Consider the following 23,409-nt stretch of genomic DNA (forward strand, 5'->3'; position numbering starts at 1 on the left):
GGGTTGCACGTAATTAATTCACGTGCTGGGATTCAAGTGAATAATTAATTAGTAATTGAATCCCAGCACAATAGTATATATAGACGCACATTTCTTGCACTCAGGGTGAGGTGTTCGGAAGAGGAGAACGGGTGAGAGAGAGGAGAGAGTTAAAATCATTAAACGTAAAGATAAGTGTGTGTACTCACCGTGTTTGTTTGTCTCCGTGCACCGTTTGTGTTTAGTGCGTTTTGTCTGTCTGTTTATTTTGGCGTCAAGTGCCGTGTCCTGTTTTGTATTCCATTGTGCAAACCTTTTATTTGTTATTAAACGCTGAGTGCAGCCATTGCACTCGGCTCATCATCACAACCACCGTCTCTGTGTATTCCTTTTCTGGTCTGACGCCACCCACTCTGGCCGTCTTTGTGACACTAGATTGCTCCAGTAAAAACCCAACTGTATAAATGGGTAATTGTATGTAAAAAATAATGTGTAAAAAAATAATGTAATTGTATGTAAAAATAGTGAGATTTCTTGTAACAATTGTAAGTCGCCCTGGATAAGGGCGTCTGCTGAGAAATTAATAATAATAATAATAATGTTATGTGTTTCCTGTTGGGTTTTGTGTAACACTTTAATTGTCAGAGGTATTATGCCTATTACTTTACTGTGGTAGTGCATAATATAGTTGGAAACCATCTAAACACAGGCTTCTTTTTTAATTTTGAACTAGTATTGTGTTTATTATTGCTGCAGCAGTAATGCACAGTTCCTTGAAATAGTCACTCCCCTAGGAGCCTCGGAGGCACATCTAAACCATCATAAGGTTTGGATGTCTTCTGGTGGTGTCATTTGTAACTTGTAACCCGGCTCCTTGCTTGGTAGGGATGGGCTGGAGAAGCTGCGAGGGGTGATTGATGATGCAAAACAGACTAATATCGCCAGAGCCAAGCCACAGATTCTGGCTGCTGAGGAGAACCTGCACAACATGTTCGTCGATCTGGATAATGTCGTCAAAAAGGTACGCTAAATTAGAACTACTGTCATCATCTTAAAGCTGAAATACTATATGATACTATATGAAATACTATAAGACCGGCCAATTCCAGGTCTATGCCTGGTTGATAATGGGCCTGGAATCACATAATAATGTGCAGCTGCCAAATAAACGAAGTAATTGGAGATGCTTCACAGCTGCCACTTCCTCTAATTGCAAAGCCTGAAAACTCAGATTAGTTTTAATGGGTCAGTCTTCATAATCCATCTCCTTATATAATTGGAATAAAGCTCTCGCTGGCTGTCGCTGATTCATTGGATAATTTACAGTAACAAGTCATCATACAATGTATCGTAGAGGTTACAGTTGAGGACATGGGAACCAGGTGGTCATAGGTTCTAATATTGGTTTCACAGACCCAGTAGCACTGTTGTAGGACTACCATAGATAACATTAGGAAGTCCAGGGTCATTGTTAATCTGGGTCAATGAAACCACCCTTTTCAATTTAAAACGGCACACTGTACTGTTGGATTTCAGTGTTGTGATATAGTGATGGATTTATCTTCCATTTTCTTCCTGTCAGGTCCAGGCAGCTCAGTCAGAAGCTAAGATCATAGCTCAGTATCATGAGCTTGTGGCTGTGGCTAAGGAGCAATTCCAGAAAGAACTTGACAGCATCACCCCAGACATAAAGACTGGATGGAAGGGACTCAGTAAGTCAACACTGCTGTGGGGAATTGGTGCGGGGGGAATTGCACAGTGTTCAGGAATGGAAATAAGACTCCTAATGCATAGCAGTTTCACCCATTCCAGGTTTTAATACAAGCTTGATTAGCCACAGTGTGTGTATAACAAGCTCCGGTGTCTCTTATTAAACTCCTAGTAAAACCAGGGATGGATCAAACTGCTATGCAATCCCTGAGTTAAGATTTAACACGGGAGTGCAGAAATAAAGGAGATATATTACATTATACCTAAAAGCCCCGGAGTAGTCACATTGACGACCACACAGAAAACAATTGTATTGTGATTTTACAGAACGGTATTCTACTTTTCAAAGGCTAGTGCCTGCTTGCCAGCTGTGCTGTTTTGGTAAATTTTGGTAAAATTAATTAGCATCAGGATTAGTGAAAATAAATACCAGACACCGTGGGGGTTTTTCAACGCAAGAAAATATGGAGTTGATGTTTTGGATCAGATGGCACGGAAGTATCCCGTGAAAGCTGGCTCCCGACGGTGGTCTGTTCAGGTGTTTTATAATGTATTGGACCTAGCAGCCATGAACTCCTGGGTACTTTACAAAGAATGCACGGAGAAGAATTTACTAGGGAGAGAATATATTTTACAGTTAGCATAGGAACTTTGCAAGAAGCATTTGTAACAGTACCCACAGCTGAAGCTGGCAACCCCGCTGAGAGCCGCAAGAGACGCCAATGCCAGGTTAGCAAGTGCAATAAAAATAAAACTTCGGGCAGCTGTGCCCTCTGCAGAAAGGCGATGTGGAGAAGCGCATTATCTGTATTGATTGTGAACAGCCTTAGACTCAAGGTAAAGGAATACCATTTTTCAACTTTATTTTTATAACTTCTGGTGCTGTGCGCTTCTGTAAGCGGGGCTTCTAGGAATGAGTATATCGCCGGTCCTTCTAGTGTTAATGGCACCATGATAAAAATGGCTTAGCCGACAGCTTTGTGATGGGGGTATAGAGGAGTAAGTAAGCAGAAGAAAGAAAAAGAAACCAAAACTTGAGTAAGAGATCTAGTGTTTGTTCCACACAAAGTATTGTTTACTTAGTGCTCCAACTGAGAGCTAGGTTTATTTTGTTTGATTTATTAGCGGTTGTTTCGCCACCACAGTGTAAGAAATATAAAACCAACACCTGTTTAAAACTGTAAATCAAGACCCAAGCCTGATAGTTTACACTGTCCTTGGCCACTCTGTCGCATTACAATTAGCAAAAGCGTGCCTTCAGCAGTTTAAATACAGTATACAGATGTCAATGGTGCTCAATCATTGAGGACAATACATCAAAACAAGTCCATGTGTAAGCAGCTTGTTATATGATCACGATTATGTTTACTCAAGGCTGCAGGATCCTATTTTACTACAGTATGCTTGAGAAGCGATCGTCTTGTGAGGGTGCCTAGTTTAACTGCCGTGCAGTGTTACGTGTAGTAGCCTTTGAATAAAATGACATTACAGTACAGTAGTTACTGTCAGGACTACCACTGCATTGAAGCATCTGTGGCTTACTTATTTTGTGTTGCGATGCAAATCTCACAGTTTTTTCATGAAGCGGAGATGCAAAGCTCTGCAATCTCCTCCCCCACTCCTCCTCCTCCGCGCCGCACCGTTTACATTCATATCACACAATAACACTTCTGTACTCCGTATGTATTCAATGAATGTGTATTCAGTTTATTAAAGCACATTTTCACTAAGAGAACAAAAAAAAACATACCTGCACAATGCAGTGGCGCAGTCACGTTTGATTACAAACAATGCAGTGTTTCCTGCATCACTGCACTATCCACGCTGCATACGTGCCTAATCACGCGAGATGTGATCAAATTCAAAAACATCTTTATTGGGTGTACATGTCATTGCACTTGATCAAGTACCATAGTACATGTAGTCAGCTTGCCCCAAAATGATTCTTATAAGCGGATTGCTTGATTCTTACAAGCGGAGTATTTTACATTGGTTAGTATAGGAATTATTTGGTCCCAGTGGTTTTGATCACTATATGTGGTTAATTTCTATATTACATATTTGTTATAGTTTTTGAATATAGAATTTGAATGATCAGGCAATCCTAAATATATGCTGGCAGCACTTCCAGGGTGGTAGCAAAAAGGTTAAAGAATACTCAAAATAACCTAAACAGAAATAATAATACAAAAAAACATAGATGCATGATTACCACAAGGAGTCTTTGGGGTCTTTGCCCTGTAACTGTGCAGGGATGTGATCAACAACTGAAAAGTCACCTAAATGCCATCTGTATTTGATATCGTAGCCTGTAACAGCAGATGGATTTTCAACTGGCCCACTGTTCAGCTATTCCTGCCAGTACTCCTTGAACACGGGCCTCTTACATTGCAAAATGAAGACCTTTTCCCAGTGTTTTGTCCCTAAAACAAAATGAATAGAATTTTCTTGTTTATTCTGCTGATGTTATTTGCATGTGTTCCTGGTTGTTTTAGATCTGAAGAAACATAATGCATGCATGGATGGATGGATGCATGTATTCTGGTTTGCAGTAATAGACATGGCATTGATGGGTACAATGCTAAATATTAACTTTCCTCTCCATTTGTATGAAATGGAGCAATGTACAGATGAGTAATTTTAACATGAATATAGGACACTGTAGTGATTTTTTTTTTTCAGGAAACAGGTTTGTCTCCTGGTTAGAGAACCAGCATATTCTGAGACCCAGACATGCAGTATGCCACATGCCACCTTATGCCTCAATGCTACCTATCTGTGATAACTTGGTAGGATCAGGAATTCACTTGAAACAGGCAATACATCTGCACTGAAAAGTAAAAATAGTTAATCTGCATTTTACATTTTTTTTAACAAGTTTAGGACAAAGTCAGATCTTTTTCAATCCAAAAGTACTGGATTGATGGGACATTCTTCACTGCCTATTCTACTAGCAGTGAACGTGTTGACATTGTTAAGCTAATATACTTTAAATTTAGGAGTTAAAGTTTGTTTTATATGTACACATGAGTTTCATAAATGAACAGTGCTTGACAAACAAGATCTGAGTTGAAGCAATATTTTACCATATTTGTACATTAAAACATTAATAGTGGCTGATTTAAAAAGTTGGTGGTGGTGTGTTTTTTATGCTTATTCTGCCTGCAGTCTTGTTTTATTTTGGTGATGCTATTTGCATGTGTTCCTGGTTGTTTTGATCTGAAGAACTAAAACCATAGCTGTTCGTTTATTGTTCATTGATTCTGTATTCCTGCATGTGTAACAGTGTGGAGGCTGGGCGCAAACCGCTAAAGAACTAGGCTCATTTGCATCTGAGCTTTTAACCTCTCATCTCGCCAACGGGACTGGACAGAATGCATAACAGCATTGTATCGCATAACAGCATTGTATCACACAACACAGCCCGTTACACATGTCTGTTTTTGGGTTAGGGTTATTTGCTGTGGTGGATGTGTATTAACCTTTGTAAACTATCCCTTTTCTGTTACAGAGGTGTCTGATTTTGTTGTGTGTTTTCCTTTCATTAGCTTTTGTAGAAAAATGCTCCTCGGAATCATTAATCCTGGAGCTCTGTGCTTTATAGAGGCTAATGAGCACTGCTGTGTCACTGAATTTTAGATGCCTTTAGATCAAGCTGCAACTGAGATCCTACCAACTGTCAGTAGGTAGCAACTTAGGCTTTAAAAGCCCTGTAACTTTTTTTAAATCACATTAAAAAAAATAAAATAAAAAATCTGAATTTCAGCTTCACAGTAAAAATTACACTGGTGGATAATAAAGGAGATAATGGATTTTAAAAGGTTTGGTCGTTCTAAACAAAAGGGGGTGCTGACCACGGTTTTGAAATCCATTGCTTATTAGTGCTACTAATGTTAACACCTGTTCCCTTTTTCTTTTGTTGAAGATCTTTCTGTTTCTTTTCTTTTGTCAGTATTTTGATACTTCAGTATTGAAATATGTCAAAGACCATGCTAAATGATGAAACGTTGCTGACTGCTTCCTGGTATTTACTAACTCCGTGTTGTACTTCTTATTAACTGCAACGACGGTCTGGCTGCAAACAGACCACGTGACCTACAGCTGAAGTTATCAGGATGTAGTAGTTAATCAATAGCAACATATTTGAAATATTTTCACACTGTCACTTAATGGATAAGTTATGATTTTATGGATAAAATTGTTTATAGTGGCTGCAATGGAAATACTGCATTTTGTGCTTTTTTATATTCTAGTGGCTAGGGGAGGTCCCACAAGAACTAAATGATGGCCTTAATGTGGTGTTAATGCGGTAACTACTTTTGCCCATCGTCTGTTGGCTTGGTCTGTCAGGCTTGATTGCCCTGTAGGGGGACAGCAGGGTCAACGCAAAATGACTTCATAGCCGTGTGTCTTCATAAGCTGAGCAGACTGCAAACATTGTAGGAATTCAGTTGCTTCCTTCAGCTTTGATAAAGATTATTTTGTGATAAATTCACTGCTGTACTTTTGTTTGTTTTTTTTAGTAGCTTTGTGCTTTTGATTTTCATTATTAATTTATTTAGGCAATCAGTACAGGCTTCAGGGTGACCTGGGATAGACTAGTACGTGTTACAATGACTAACCCCCTTTTAGTAGTAGCATTTCAGAGGTCTTTCCATCATATTTGAGAAGGTGTGAAAACTTAAATTTATGTTCAGTAATCCAGTCCAAGTAATTTAATCTGGTTCCTCAGAGGACACTTTAATGTAAAGAACTGGAATGTATTCTAAACTAATCTTGCAATATATAGTAAACGGGATGTACAGAATTAAATAATTCTCCCACCTATGTATTTCCCATGTCATTTTGGTTCAAATTCTTGTTTTGTTAAATTGTAACCCATGGCAGCCTTCTGTGTTGTATGAGATATTTGTGGCTATTAAATGCGTTTGTAACCGGCAGCTGGCAGACTGACCACAGACGACCTGAACTCTCTGATTGCCCACGCTCACCGGCGCATCGACCAGCTGAACAAGGAGCTGGCTGAGCAGAGGGTCCGGGAACGGCAGCACATCGAGACTGCTCTGGGGCAGGAGAAGACTGAGCATAAGAGGGCTCTGGAGGTGGCCGTGGCCAAAGCATTGGAGCACTACCGTGCAGAAATCCAACTGGAGCAAGATAAGAAGGTAGGAGCTGTCTAAAGTTAAAACTACAGGTTTGACATAGTTCGGTATCTACCAATCTGGCCTGACTAACGTGTTGTCAGCTGAACAAATACACTAGGACTATTAAATTAAAATACTTCGAAAACAAAGAACCCTGAATTTATAATGTAAAATTGTGGTATTATTATTATTATTTTTTTTTGGTGTCGTCAGATGAAATGGGGATCATAAGTATGTAGGGCTGTGTTCAAAGGTTGGAAGGTTGAAAACTGTTTGACAATGTGTGAATACTATGAATCACACATTAAATATCACTGCAATTTTTTTTTCTTTTAAGTATTAGGCATTATACGAATCAAAAGTTGTATTAAAATCCACTACTAGGTTGTTATACGTAGCACCTCTTTATCAATGATGCTGCAGCCGTGCTTTGGGGCAGGGTATAATACCAAAGCACTGGGGGGAGTACCTATAGCGGCAGTATTGCTTTAATAAAAAAAAAAAAAAGCACTGAATACCTAGCGTACAAGACGTAAGAGAAGTGTTATGGTAGAATAAGTATGAAACATAAAATACACGCCAACACTGATAATTTTTATTGTTAAAACTGAGCACGAGTAGGCTAAAGCACCGCCCCTTTGAACAAAAGAAACAATCCACAGTTCATTACATTTGAATCCCACATTAGGAACGTAACTAAAGTGTCTTTTTTCCCATTTAAGAAATACTGCTAAATTAAGACGCTTTCTCTCAGCACAGGATGCTGAGAGACTTATTATTATTATTATTATTGTTATTATTATTATTATTATTATTATTATTATTATTATTATTTATTTCTTAGCAGACGCCCTTATCCAGGGCGACTTACAATCGTAAGCAAATACATTTCAAGTGTTACAGTACAAGTAATACAATAAGAGCAAGATAAATACAATGACTTTGGTTCAAGTAAGTATAAGTGTGACAAAATACAATTCAATAATACAGCAGATAACAGTGACAGTGATAGTTACATCAAGGTATGATTAAATACAAAATACTACAGATTAAACACTTGGCAGATTACAGTACTCTGAAGTACAGGATTAAATGCAGTAAAATAGGGGGCAGATAAGAGCAAATAAAGCGCATTTAAGGAAGGGTGATGGTGTCCCAGGGGAAAAACAGAGGAGTTCTACAGGTGCTGTCTGAAGAGGTGAGTCTTAAGGAGGCGCCGGAATGTGGTCAGGGACTGGGCGGTCCTGACATCTGTAGGAAGGTCATTCCACCACTGCGGAGTGAGGGTGGAGAAGGAGCGGGCTCTGGAGGCAGGGGAGCGTAGAGGAGGTAGAGCCAGTCTTCTAGTGCAGGTGGAGCGGAGAGGTCGAGTGGGGGTGTAGGGAGAGATGAGGGTCTGGAGGTAGCTGGGTGCAGTCTGGTCAAAGCATCTGTAGTATAAGAGTCTTGAACTGGATGCGAGCGGTGATCGGTAGCCAGTGGAGTGAGCGGAGTAGTGGAGTTGCGTGGGAGAAGCGAGGCAGAGAGAACACCAGACGGGCAGCGGAGTTCTGGATGAGCTGGAGCGGATGGGTGGCGGACGCAGGGAGGCCAGCCAGGAGGGAGTTGCAGTAGTCTAGGCGGGAGAGTACCAAGGCCTGGACCAGGAGCTGGGTGGCGTAGTTGGTGAGGAAGGGTCGGATTCTTCGGATGCATGACTTCTAGAATAAACTATTGTAATGCTCTATTTTCTGGTATTCCAAACTGTGTTTTGTCCAGATTGCAGCTTGTGCAATACGCTGCTGGCAGGATCCTAACGAAAACAAGAAAGTTTGTTCATATCACGCCGATATTGGCATCCCTACGCTGGCCTAGTACAATACAGGATTGATTTTAAAGTCCTGCTTTTAACCTATAAAGCCTTAAATGGGTTAGCTCCATCTTACCTGAGTGACTTATTGGTCCCATATGTTAGAGATCGCCCGCTCTGATCTCAGGATGCTGGGTATCTCATTGTTAAAACTAGGCTGAAGACTTACTTTTATAGTCTGTCGTGTACATGATTACTACTACTGCCTTTTTACTGTAGGTTTTATTGTTTTTATTATTTTATCGTACTTCTGTATTTTATTGTATTTAATAATTTGCTTACTGCTATGTATATTTTCTTGTTTTGCCCACGTGAAGCGCTCTGTGGCAACCTGTTGCAAAGAGAACTATATTAAATAAAGAGGTGTCACTTACAACGCACCCGGGGCATGTGGATATTAGAATAATATCACACACCCTGTCATGCCTTATTGCTTATATATATATATATATATATATATATATATATATATATATATACAGCTCTGGAAAAAATTAAGAGACCACTGCAAAATTATCAGTTTCTCTGGTTTTACTATTTATAGGTATGTGTTTGGGTAAAATGAACATTTTTGTTTTATTCTATAAACTATTGACAACATTTCTCCCAAATTCCAAATAAAAATATTGTCATTTAGAGTATTTATTTGCAGAAAATGACAACTGGTCAAAATAACAAAAAAGATGCAGTGTGGTCAGACCTCGAATAATGCAAAGAAAATAAGTTCATATTCATTTTTAAACAACACAATACTAATGTTTTAACTTAGGGAGAGTTCAGAAATCAATATTTGGTGGAATAACCCTGATTTTTCAAGCACAGCTTTCATGCGTCTTGGCATGCTCTCCACCAGTCTTTCACATTGATGTTGGGTGACTTTATGCCACTCCTGGCGCAAAAATTCAAGCAGCTCGGCTTTGTTTGATGGCTTGTGACCATCCGTCTTCCTCTTGATCACATTCCAGAGGTTTTCAATGGGGTTCAGGTCTGGAGATTGGGCTGGCCATGACAGGGTCTTGATCTGGTGGTCCTCCATCCACACCTTGATTGACCTGGCTGTGTGGCATGGAGCATTGTCCTGCTGGAAAAACCAATACTCAGAGTTGGGGAACATTGTCAGAGCAGAAGGAAGCAAGTTTTCTTCCAGGACAACCTTGTACTTGGCTTGATTCATGCGTCCTTCACAAAGACAAATCTGCCCAATTCCAGCCTTGCTGAAGCACCCCCAGATGAGTCCAATTTTCAGCTTTACCCAACACCTAGTCGTCTAATGGTTAGACGGAGACCTGGAGAGGCCTACAAGCCACAGTGTCTCGCACCCACTGTGAAATGTGGTGGAGGATCGGTGATGATCAGGGGGTGCTTCAGCAAGGCTGGAATCGGGCAGCTTTGGCATGAATCAATCGGGAGGTCCCGGAACACATAGTGAGCGCGAGAGGGGGGGTGTTCTGGGGGGCTCTGAGGTTCCGGAACGCATGAGAAAAAAGTGACAAACACAATGTAGCCAGACAATGTAACTATAACCTGTGTTAAGGTGTCATCTTTAGCCTTGGCTACAATGCTTGCTGCCGCTAAATGGGCCTTGGTTCGGGCATGTTCAAAAACCTTTTTTCTGTGGGCTCTTTGTTGTTTTTTTTACGTCGGAGGCAGAGGACGTTACTGTACATTCCACCCACTCTTTTGCTAGTTTCATCCCTCCCTATGATTAATACTTCTAAGTCATCTTGAATAAAGTCAGCCAAATTACTAAATAATAATAATAAAAATAATAATAATAATTGAGATATACACCTAATTTCCAAAATAAATAAATACAAACATATACTGGTAACGTTATTGTACCCATGGCTTAATTATATAACTTGTGATTACATATTTGACCTTGAGGAATGAATGTATTTTATACATGACGATTTACAACTACGGTTAAATATTTTATAATTTAATAATGACGGCGATTCACCTTAGTCCTCAAGGTGAAACGTAGTATCAGCTACGATACAATGACCTTTCAGGATGATATTGCACATTCTAACGGATGACGTTCTTAAACGTCTATTATATTTTACACGCACATTAAATATACATTTTCTAAATGTTATTTTACTGTGTTAAACACTAAAAAATACTAAATATATACACGTTTAAACTTTGTTTTTATAAAATATACATGTTGCGGTTATGGGTGTGCTTCAACGTGTGATTGATCACATGACTAATCCCAAAGATTTACTGGATAGAAGAGGAAATGGGCAAACAGCGTTTTGCTATGTGCTGAATAAATACCACGGATTAGTTCCACAAATACCACTCGTTCGAGCCTCTCTTTTTTGTTGTTGTAAAAAACAATGGGTGACTCCAAATGTATAGAAAAAAAACACATAAGAAATGCAATTGACTTTTTTTTTAAAGATTACATTAAATTAGATTAGATTAGATTGATACTGATGGCTAAACAATGCTAATGGTTCAAACTGTTATGTTATCTCCAGTATTCTAAAAATATTATAATTATTTTGTCAAAATATATTTAATTTAATGTTTATGAACCAAGTCAATCAAATATAGATTGTCCCTAGCTTTTGTGATGTGCAGTTCGTGAACGACTCGTTCTTTCCGGTTCAGATAAACCTACGTAAACAATCTTAATGCAGTCTACATTGATTGGTTTTGTGTCATTGAATCAGTGAATCAAATGAACGAAATGAATCGATTCACCAAACTGAACTGAATCAAATGAATCGAGTCACTAAAAATAATCGACTGCCCATCACTAGTCCTCCCCGACCCCGTCCCCCTCTCCCACCGAGTCTGACTCACTAGTGGCCTGCTAGCTAGTGGAGGACGTGCCGGTGGTGATGCTGAACTGGCGGGATTAGCAGCACAGATAGCGCTGCTAGCTAAGGCATCGCCATCAGGAGCAGTTTCCCCCTCATTTTTGATTTGGCTTTCCTTTCCCACGACACGTTTCAAATTCAGTAGCGATGACTAACCTAGGCTATGTGACGTGATTACGTAGGGACTTCTCACTAGCTGACCACCACCACTGTTTCAAGATCAGTTACTTACCTCGCCGGCCCGCCCCATAACCTCTATGTACAAATAAGAGAGCAGGTCTGGAATCGGTGTGGCAGGATAGGATGCGCTTTTAAGGGGGGGCGGGAAAAATAACGAGGAGGCAGAGGCAACTTTAACTCTGATCGCTTTTATTAGAATGTTTACAGTGCAAACAGTGGAAAAAATAATAAATCATGCCGCGAGAGGTACCGGATCCGGGCAGATTAGGTGCCGGAACGAAAAAAGTAAAATCTGAGAGATGCCGGATCCTGTTCCGGCAGGATCCGGCTCAAATTAAGAACTGCCTATAAGTATGACAAGGTTAGATTTGCAATACTGCAGCCATTTTCAGAAATATTTGTATTTATGTGGACTACAGTTGTGAAGCAAAGAATGGAGCAAATTGTCATTTATTTATTTATTTTTTTATTTTTTTTAATGGTCCGCAAGGAAACTGCATTTTAAACCATTAACTTTTACTGAGTTAAAGATGCACCCGTGAAAGCAGCTACTTTAGTAATGGGTGTGCATCTGTTCCCAGCTTGAGGAGGTGCGGGAGGTGATGGAGGTCGAGATGAGGACCCAGCTGCGCAGACAGACGGCCGCCCACACTGACCACCTGAGGGATGTGATGAAAGTCCAGGAACAGGAGATCAAAGCAGAGGCGGAGCAGGCAAGTTTCTCTTGGTTTTCTTCTTTATAAGCGGTGATAGCACTTGGCCCGGCTGGCACACCTCAAGGCTGCCTTGGTGGACTGCCATCCTCTTTTCACAGTCCGGCCCTTAACCCTTTGTGGTCCATTTATTCAGCACCTCTCAGGCGTGTCAGGTCCAATTTATTTTATCACGCGCAGTTTATTTTAGACTCACTGTTTAACACTAGATTTTCAACTACCTTGTTTGTTGCATTTACAAAAAAATAGAATATCTTACGTTATATTAAAAAAAATGTATTGTAATGCATGGGGTCTCATTGACCCACGTGGCGGTTCTAGGTAAAACTGTTTATAACATTTTTGCGATTCTGGCTATCAGACGCCGTCAGGATATTTAATTAATATTTAGGAAAAGTAAAAAACAGACACACATACGATTTACAACAGAAGAGTAATTAACATTTTAAATGCTCAACATTTATTCACAGTAAAACAGTTTTAAAAGGCACTGCATATCAACAGGACACTAGGTACTGCATCTCCAGCCCTGCCCCACTCCTTCCCCGGAAAGGAAAAATAGTAATGTCGGACCTGGTCCAACATAGGACCGCAAAGGGTTAACCTTTCTTTGAGACTGCATGCATGAGGGGTGATTTTTATGATGTGGACTGTTGTTTCCAGAGTGGCCTAAGCCTGATTTGAACCCAGACCTGAGGTGATCCAGGGGTGAAAGGCAAGTGCATGAACATAGTCCACTACTCTAGTGCTCTGTTCTCTTGAGGATTCTTCACATATCTGTTACAGGGAAGCCTTTCAACTCTTGACTTAGCACGTCTTCTGTGAAGTACAACAAAACTCCCAACATACACACAATTACTGCTATTTGTATGAAACTGTGGGATTGCAATCGGATAGGAAAAAGACAGAACCGTACTTTTACACATTTTATTGATGTCATCATGAGTTTATGATGTCGTGGGTTTTACAGCAGCTGTAGTGGTGTTGAATTAAGTATGGTACTTGTAACCCTTTCACTCTTTATTAGGAGATGGCACATAAGCTGTCTGAGCAAGAAAACCAGTTCAGACATGTAACTCAGGAACAGCTGGATAACTTCACCCTGGACATGAACGCAGCATACGCCCGGCTCAGAGGGATGGAGCAGGCAATCGACAGTAAGTACATCATTCAGCCTCGGCTGTATTTTTACATTCAGTTGTAGTGCTAATCTTGATGAAATGAGCTTGAGCAATACATTTCTAGCCAAAAAGGATTTAACTCTTCCAATGGTGCAAATCTATATACAGTACTATGTAAGATGACTCCACTCAAAACTGCAGACCACTAGTATAGGAAAGATAACTCGACCGAAAACAGAAGATCATAAAACTAATATTGTGTAAGCTCAATTGTATTGCTATTGAATTATAAGAAAGTAAATGTATTTCATTAGTTATCCTAGGGTTATATTTATGTAATGTTGCTCGGATAATAATGCTCATTGCTGAGTCTCCAGGAAAGTGTTTCTCAAACTGGAAGGGTTGGGAGGGATCCTGAAACTATTTTCAGGGTAGTGATTCTCAAACTTGAGGGGTTGAGATTAATAAGTATAAGGGGAAATGGTAAAACTGTACCCTGTGGAGCTTCTGTATGCTTCGATAAAGCTTAACAAAACAGAGGAGGTCTTGATTTGAGCTTCATGGAATATAAAGTATCATTTAAATTTCAGGCCACGCAATTGCTGAAGAGGAGGCCAGGAAAGCACACCAGCTGTGGCTTTCCATTGAAGCTCTAAACTACACTCTAAAGACGACTTCCGGGGACAAGCCTACGGAACCTCTGGATACAGCAGTGCAGGCCATGAAAGCTAGCTGCGCGGAAAACGAATTCACTGAGACCTTAAGCACTGCCCTGCCGGAAGTGGCCCTGAGCCGCGGGGTGTACAGCGAGGCCTCCCTTAGGGCACGCTTCTATATCATCAGGAAGCTGGTTCGCCGAGTCGCCATGATTGACGAGACCAGAAACAGCCTGTTCCAGTTCTTCCTTTCCTACCTGCAGTCTCTCCTCTTGATGGAACCCCAGCAACTCAAACCTCCAGCGCAGCTATCCCCCGAAGACCTTGACACGTTCAAGCTGCTCTCGTACGCCACGTACAGCATTGAGCATGGAGATCTGGAGCTGGCAGCTAAGTTTATCAACCAGCTGAAAGGAGAGTCCAGGAGAGTGGCTCAGGACTGGTTGAATGAAGCTCGACTGACCCTAGAAACTACACAAGTAGTAAGCCTCCTTTCTGCGTATGCCAATGCAGTGGGTTTAGGCACAACCCAGGTAGAATAATTTACTAAATAAATATTTAAGGTAGCCCCCACTCTCCAAATATTATTTTTTAAAAAACAGATTAACAAAATTCTGTGTAGCCATTCCTGAATAATATATACACAAAGGGTACACCAATGAGATTTGTGTAAAGCCCTGTCTATACAGTGCAACATTTCTGTTTGGCAGTATTTTGTTGCAAGGTAGTGCAGTGCTCTGTTTTTGCTTTAACTTCTGTCTGCAACAAATAGGAAGTTGCATAATACATTCCGCTGTGGCGTACTGTGTATCCAGGGCCTAGGGGGTGTCTGTGACCTTGATGCCTCAAGACACATCATTGGGAATTATCTACCCACACTAAAGGCACTGTTTTCAATGCACTATTGGTTGTGACCTCACTGACCGACTATCACAGTGTTTCAGTTGTTGGCTAGAGCCGACTCAATAATGAATGCAGGAATGCTTTGTCTGCACCTTGGTGTAATGTTTTGAGTTCCTGATTTTAATTGATTGGGCTTTGTGATTTGAACCGAATTACTTGTTTTCACATTATGTTGTTGATTCATTTCCAACCTACTGGTACATATCAATAAAACATAAACAAAGTTAGTACACTTATTTGTAGTGTTTTTATTGAAGGCTCTAAGTGGTAACAGGAGTAATCATTTGAAACTATGAACAAGGTTAAAAAAGAAAGTGTATAACAAAGAATGGATGATTGATTGCTGCTGTATGTAAATGGAAAAGCTAGTGCAATTTATTTTCAGGTGTAGCCTTTTTACATTATCTGCTGTTATAATATAAAAATTGATTTTATTTTATTATGTAGATTCCCACCCCTTGGATGGGCATTCAGTTCTCAAATCACATACTACCCCATGCATTATTCTCTTATTACCTTTATCCAAGGCGACGTACAGGGCAGTACAGAATTACAATGAAAAATCAATATTTAAATACAGTATTGTTTACAGTAAGTGCAAAGTATACACAAAGTACTATATGAAAAAAAGATGCAACAAGTTAGGATTACAACAATTTACTTCTACAATGATATAATAGTAATGTAATAGTGGAAGCATGGTGCATCGGCTGAGGATCCAGTAACGTGGTGCTTGGGTCAGGCCAATACAGTAGGGAGACATGAAGGATTGGAGGTAGGTGGGGCGGTGTGGTGAAGAGCGGTAGGCAAGAACAGGGGCCTGGAATGTGGTGTGTTATGTTCAGTAGCAGGCTGTAACAACTTAATTCAGTCATTGAGCAGTATTTATTTCTCTTATATGAAACAATCTAAGTTAACATGTATTGATGCTTTAACTGAATGTACCTTTTTAACCCTGGAAACAGTTCTTTGTGTGTGAAAGGGTACGCCTGCCCCTGTGTTTATTTGTAGTATTTTATTTGTGCTGTTTTGAGTTGGCAGGGAAGGGTTAATTGCCGAAGAAACACGTGTGTAGAATGTACCCGAGCTAGATTGCTTGTCAATCATTCAATCTAGCTCAGGCACATTCTACATGCTGGCAGTAGCAACAATAAATCCCCGGGGGTCAGCAGTAAAGGACTCCCAGGCGATGCAGGAGCGGACCCGTGGGAGGCGACGGCAGGAGCTCCTCGTCTCCCCTTGGTGGTGGAAGTAGGAGCAGCAGGTAGTCTTCCTCTGGCGGTGGAGGCAGGCGCAGCAGGTCGTCTCCCTGAAGCTGGAGACTGGTGCAACGATTCCCTCAGCATGAGATACTCCAGCCGCTGTTCCGCCTCCCCCTTCTCTTGGAGGGGGCAGTTGAAAAAGAAGTGCCCACACTCCCTGCAAACTGGGCACCAATTCAAGACCGCCAGGGTTTTTAGGTAGTCATGCGGACCCGAGGGATGCAGAGTATTCCAGCATCGGCGGTTATTCCTCCGTCTTGGGTTCTGAAAGCTCAGGCTCCCCTCCTCCTTGCAGGCAAGGCCCCAACTTGAGGCCCAGAGAGCTCAGATGTCGGTGTCCCAGCTGCCATCCTGGCATATTGCTGGAGACTGTTTCCCTGCTCGCCTCTGGAAATGGCCGCTCCTTCGCTTTGTGGGCAGGTGGCAATTCCTTTTCCTTCTGAAAGGGGCAGCCCGTTGTGTAGTGCCTGCATTCTGCACAGTGCAGGCACCATGGGAGCATTTCCTCCTTTTGGACTGGTGGCTGGGGTTGAACTCCCTGAAGGATCCATTCCTCCGCCATGCTCGCCTCACCCCAAAAGAAGGCCTTCACTAAGAGGGAGTCTTTGTAGGGGCACACGAGGCACCACAGAGCCCCTCCTTCCCTTAACGGGCACTGTTCCTCCAGGCTTTTTCCTTCCATTCTGTTTTCACTTTTTCCTTTAAGAAAGGTTCTCAAATTTCATGGAGGCTGTTATCCCAGGTACGACACCATATGTCAGATGGCACAGTACTGCAGGGTGAGATGTTAAATAAATGTCCTATTGTAAGTGACTCTGCATGTAATGCACAGTTCACAGCCTACCTCTGTAAAGCACTTTGTGATGGTGGTCCACTGTGAAAGGTGCTATATAAAAAAAGTAATAAGATATATAATCATCAACAGGCAAGTTTGCTTTAAATCTGCGTAAACATACTTGTTCAATAAAACTGCTTCTGGTTGACAGAGGGCAAGTTTGAATGAAGCGCACTGTTACATTCATGTTGAAACATAACTGCAGTTTACTTCAGTATCTAGTGTGTTGTTACCAGTGTTCCCTTTAAGCATTTTAGATACTGGGAAACTATCAGTGAGAAACCTTCGGCGACGCATTAACCCTTTTTAATATATTGTTTTTATTGCATTATACCATTTTGAAACAATATTCCAACACAAGTATCTCAACAATTTTACAATTTGCTTTAAATTTAAACAAGACATTTATTGTGACTCTGCCTCTGATTCTAAATCATCCTCTGGTTTATATATCTAAAATAAACATAGCTTTTTTATGAAGCGTATTACCTTTATGAAGCCTGTCTGATCTTGTTGCTGTAATCACCGGGTCAATGAGTTTGGCAATAGCCACACAGGTGCCAAAGACTATCTCGGAGATAAACTAATACGAGTACTGTTTTTTGTTTTTATTGTTGCTACACAGAAGTATTTGTAATTTTTTAAGTAAAATGGTAAGTTTGTTTATATTGATTGCCACTGGTAAGTGTGTAAATTTAAGTGTACAATAAATAGCAGTGAGATTAGTCTGTAATTATTAAAAAAAACCCAAACAAATTATATATATATATATATATATATATATATATATATATATATATATATATATATATATATATATATATATAATAGTTTATGTTGACTCAGAAATGTCTTCATCTAGACAGTGTGGGGAAGCTATAAAAAAAGTGTTGAATTTAAATCAAGGGAAGTAATGTTAAAACTTTACAATGCATTAGTAAGACCTCACCTAGAATACTGTGTTCAGTTCTGGTCACCTCATTACAAAAAGGATATTGCTGCTCTAGAAAGAGTGCAAAGAAGAGCAACCAGAATTATCCCGGGTTTAAAAGGCATGTTGTATGCAGACAGGCTAAAAGAATTGAATCTATTGAGTCTTGAACAAAGAAGACTACGCGGTGATCTGATTCAAGCATTCAAAATCCTAAAAGGTATAGACAATGTTGACCCAGGGGACTTTTTGACCTTAAAAAAGAAACAAGGACCAGGGGTTACAAATGGACTTTATATAAATGGGCATTCAGAACAGAAAATTGTGAGGGTCTGGAACCAACTCCCCAGTAATGCTGTTGAAGCTGACACCCTGGGATCCTTCAAGAAGCTGCTTGATGAGATTCTGGGATCAATAAGCTACTAACAACCAAACGAGCAAGATGAGCAGAATGGCCTCTTGTTTGTAAACTTTCTTATGTTCTTACCTCCAGATGATGGTGCAGGCAGGGGTCAAGCATCAACCCATGCAGGTAACCCTACACCCATTACCATTACAATAGTACTGTATATTAACAGCTGGGTGTATTACAAGTAAAATATTTTGAAAAATGTTTGTGCTACATCATGAAGTTAATGTCACTTAATCACTTGAAGATCTTGATAAAGACTTCGTCAAAGTGTTTGACAGAACAGTTCATCATTAGACACAAAAAGATTTTTTAAGTTACAGATAAAAATCTTTTTTTTGTATATTATACATTAAATACAGTGAAAAGTGCATAATGCATGATATACAGTAGTAGCAACACAGCAGCTAATAGCAGATATCAGGCTTAAACAGTATGGAAAGCAAGAGAGAACAAGTGAGAGTTGATTTAAAGCGAGCGACGGTAGGAGCTACATGCACTAAAGCTGGGAGAGAGTTCCAGAGAGTCTGAGCCATGAAGCTAAAAGAGCGCTCTCCGAGTGTGGTGCACTTTAGCGTCGGCATAACAAGCAAGCCAGAGTCAGAGGACCTCAACTTGCGGGCAAGGACATAGCGGGTCAGCAGGTTGAGGAGGTACTCAGGACCTGTGTGATGAAGGGCATTGTAGGTGAGCAGGAGAGTTTTGAAAGTAATCCTGAACATTACAGGTAGCTAGTGCAGCTTGGCGGGGGGTGATGTGATCATGTTTTTTACATCTGGTAAGGATCCTGGCAGCGGCATTCTGAACTAGCTGCAGTCAGTTTATGGTGCAAGACCCCTGGTGATGAGCAGATCCAGGGTGTGTTCTCGGGTGTGAGTGGGGATGTTGACAGATTGAGAGAGTCCAAGATAGTCCAATAGCGTATTGAACTCAGTCACTAGGGGGGAGGAAGGCAAGTCAACATGAATGTTGAAGTCACCTAGGAGTAGGTTTTTGTTAGTAGAAATGCAGACGAGGGAGAGGAATTTTGAAAACTCAGCAATAAAAGGGTGGATGGTAGATAACAGCAAGGGTGAGGGACATGGGAGAGGGGAGCTTGATGGCGAGATGCTCAAATAAAGAAAAGGCAGGCAAAAAAAGAACTGAGGAAGCGAGCACAGAATTTGCAATAACAGTAGTGCCCCTGACTCTGCCAGTGAGGTGAGGTTTTATCAAAGAAGGAATAGCCCTTTTGGGTGGCTAGATGCAGCGAGTGCATGTCGTTTATAGAGTGCCAGGTTTCAGCTAGACAGAGAAGATCAAGATTGGTATCAGTTATAAGTTTGCTGAGAAGAAGAGATTTGCACACAAAGGAAATCTAAATTCCAATTTTTAAGTGCAGTCTGGTTACTTTAGCAATCAACGATTTAAACTATTAAATTAACTGTAATTCACTTACCTAGTCCCAGCAGTGTGAGCACCAGTCTTACCAGTTCCAGCAGTAGCAGCACCAGTCTTACCAGTTCCAGGTGTAGCATCAGTGTCACCAGTCTCAGCATTAACTTCAGCCTTAAGCATTAACATATGTCCCAGTCTTGATCATAGTTTTGTCAGCAATTTTTAACAGTTAAGAACATAAGAAAGTTTACAAACGAGAGGAGGCCATTCAGCCCATCTTGCTCATTTGGTTGTTAGTAGCTTATTGATCCCAGTTGTATAGATCTGGCAGATTTCAAATCTGTCGCATCGCCTCTGTGTTGCTTCTGTGTGTGGTCATCTCGCTGCGAAAGTTTTTGTCACCCAATTTAAAAATCACATCACATCTGGTGTATGGCAGCCTTAACACTGCATATTCATGTCTTCCTACCAGGAGCCCATGATCTGCATGCCTGGTGGTTGGGAAGGAAGTTAAGGACACTGGACTGTTTGACTTGAAGCAGCCTCTTCAGTAGTGATGGATGTGTGTGGACTTTCAAAGCTGCAGAGTATAATGCTAGGTTATGAACACTGTTGAATCATTTAGGCCCTTTTTTCTTTTTTTTTTTTTTGGAATTGTTGAACTCAAACGACACTCAAATTTCCATTGAAGTTCCCAACCACAAATTCTGTATGATTTAACTTTTATGTGTTGCTGTGGGCACAGACTTGAGTCATGTCTGTGAAATCTGCTGATTAGTTAACCATCCTGTACCCAAGTCGGCTTTTGCACATGCTTGTTTCAATGGGACATTTTCAATGGGACAAGTTTTTAATTTTATTGTGTATGTTTAATGAGGATATACAACAGCTGTATTTGGATGGAGCAGCAGATTAGTCCATCTGTTTTAGTAGTTTATTTGTTATATTGGACAGATGTACAATATGAAATAAAAAAAAAAAACAAAGTGCTTTAGAAAATGTTACAAGCATATTGTGAAATCTGGCACTTTGTGAAATCCCTGAAAATAGTAGTTAGGCATTATGTGAAATGCCTAATCCCTTGTCATTTGGTATTATTAATTCAAACAGACAAACTTTATTTTAAATTTATTTCCAAAACCACACAGTAATACACATCACTTCACAGAACTAACACTTATTTTCACAGGTGAGGCTATTGTGACATTGGGCTGTTACACTTTCATTTTGCTTTGTAACATTTGCAAGGACAATCACTTGAAGTTTGCAAAACAGCATTTGAATGATGGTTATGAGTTCTGGTCAAAGGTTTTGTGGAGTGATGAAACAAAAATTGAGCTATTTGGTCACGCTGATAGTTGTTACGTTTGGAGAAAGTGGTGAGGCGTTCAAAGAAAAAAACACCATACCTACTGTCAAGCATGGAGGTGGCAGAGGAAATTTAGTTCCAATACATGGTAAAATGGATTCCATAGCATACCAAAAGATATTGGCCAATCATCTGAAACCCTCCGCTACAAAATTTGGTTTACAGTGCAACTGGACGTTCCAACACGACAATGATCCAAAGCGCACATCAAAATCTACTTCAGAATGGTAAAAGAAGAATAAAATCATGGTTCTGGAATGGCCTAGTAAATTCCGATATAAAAATCCGGCTGAGAATCTTTTGTATGAGTTGAAGAAGGCTGTGCACAAGAGAAGCCCTCGGAATTTGAATGAACTGGAACAAACAGTGAGGGAGTTGACTCTCTTTGCTACAATTTGCAGGACAATGTTTTATTAAAGTTTAGACCTTCAGGGATAAGAATCAAGAGGCCTGCTCGGCTGGAACTCTTGACCACTTTGAGAAATTAGGTCATTTTGATGACTTCATCAAGTTTTAGAAAAAAAAGAGAAAATACCAAAAATAATATGAAGCCTTATTTTGTAGCTAATTAACTTTACTTTTTATTTTACTTAACAGGTACATTTGGTTTTGAAGATATTTGTCAGTAAAAACTTAAAATTACATAGACTGCTATAGTAAATTAAACTCTTTGACGTTTTCCTGTGTTTTCATTTTCTTTCTGAAATTCCAAATTTGAGTGCTTAATATTTACTAAAATAACTGTTTTAAACATTAAATTGATACTATTTTAGTAGTATGCATTCAGAAATAACACACTTAAGGAAATGAAAAGCATCCAAAATTGTGAAATAGCAGCATTTTGATGACATCATCAAACTAAAAATAATCACGAAATGATAAATTAAAAATAAATTCACTTAACATGGTCATTTTTAAAATGTAGTTTATCTTTTAACATCGGGTCCACTTTGTTTCCTCATCACTGGGTACCAAGAACTTCCCCTCATTAGCGTGAAGCATCTGCAGTGTTTATAAATAGGAGGATGGCACTTTGCACTTGGTCAAGGCCGCATAGCTCATTTTAAGATAGCCGTGATGATTGGAATCCCATTCATCATATATAGCAATGGGAAAAGCAATAATTATGAAAGGATTAAACCAATGTTACTATTATAAACCAGTAAGACATTTTTTAAACTATTTCTAGTTGCTTCATGCTATTTAGCCTTTTCATGCGCACTCATTACTAAATACAGCTCCAAGACTTGATTTTAATTATCCTAAAAGTGAAATAACATAAAAAAGCCAAAACACCAATAATACCAAGGAATCATTTCCTACTGTCACAACACTCATTCAAACCCAGATTCATGTGGGTTTAAAAGATGTTTCACTGGGCGTGAGCTGGGGGAAGGATAAGGCAGAAGCAGCAGCAAGGAGCAGTTAGTAGGACAGAATATGGTTTCTGACTGAGGGCGACGCTGTCGCACATCCCAGGGGCAGAGGACCCAGCAACCGAAACGGGATAGAAAGATGGTCACTGACTGAGGGCAGCGCTGCCGACACAACTCAGGGGCAAAGGACCCAGCGACCGAAGACAGGATAGAAAAGAGGTGACCGACTGGGGCCGACGCTGTCGCGCATCCCAGGGGCGGAGGACCCAGCAACCGAAAACACATATGAGGGTTATGACTTGGAAAGCCGCCCCTCGAGAGGAGATGAGAGAGGTACCCAGCATCTGAGGCTTCTGTAAGGGGTGCTCGTAAAACCCCTGATTGGCTGAGACGTCACGCTGCCTGGGACCTAAAATAAGGACAAAGCATTGAGGTTAGTATAGGACTCGGCACGAGTGACCACGTCCTGAAGAGAGGCAGAATAGAAGAGAGCCTCGAGTGAGATAAGATGAGCGGAGGAGCTGCGACAGGACATAGTTTGGCCGGGGGTCCGCTCTGACTCACGCGGTGAGAACCCCTGAAGGTAAGGGAGGCGGCTGCCTAGCCCTGAGGTCGGGGAAGTGAGCCTCACTTGCCCCCCAAAGGATGGACCCCCGGCACCTCACAAAAACTCCCACACCGTGAGGCAAACAAAAGACAGCACATGCCAACGCATAACATAGACAAAAGACCAGAAGGATGAACAGAGGCAGATTAGT

The 23,409-nt window shown here is 40.6% G+C and overlaps 1 protein-coding gene across 2 annotated transcripts in view; it reads left to right on the plus strand.

Annotated features, from left to right (window-relative positions):
- Positions 1-15,319, plus strand: part of LOC117408481 (MICOS complex subunit MIC60-like) — a 29,331-nt gene extending 14,012 nt beyond the window's left edge. For both annotated transcript variants that reach the window (XM_034013485.3, XM_034013487.3), the window contains 6 exons: positions 865-1,000; positions 1,562-1,691; positions 6,631-6,854; positions 12,281-12,412; positions 13,440-13,569; positions 14,124-15,319. In XM_034013485.3, coding sequence (XP_033869376.3) covers positions 865-1,000; positions 1,562-1,691; positions 6,631-6,854; positions 12,281-12,412; positions 13,440-13,569; positions 14,124-14,731 — 1,360 coding nt within the window. In that variant the 3' untranslated portion in view covers positions 14,732-15,319. The remainder of the gene's footprint in view (positions 1-864; positions 1,001-1,561; positions 1,692-6,630; positions 6,855-12,280; positions 12,413-13,439; positions 13,570-14,123) is intronic.
- Positions 15,320-23,409: the final 8,090 nt, after the last annotated feature.

Source organism: Acipenser ruthenus, chromosome 2, assembly GCF_902713425.1.
Source record: "Acipenser ruthenus chromosome 2, fAciRut3.2 maternal haplotype, whole genome shotgun sequence".
NCBI classification, from domain to species: Eukaryota; Metazoa; Chordata; class Actinopteri; order Acipenseriformes; family Acipenseridae; genus Acipenser; species Acipenser ruthenus.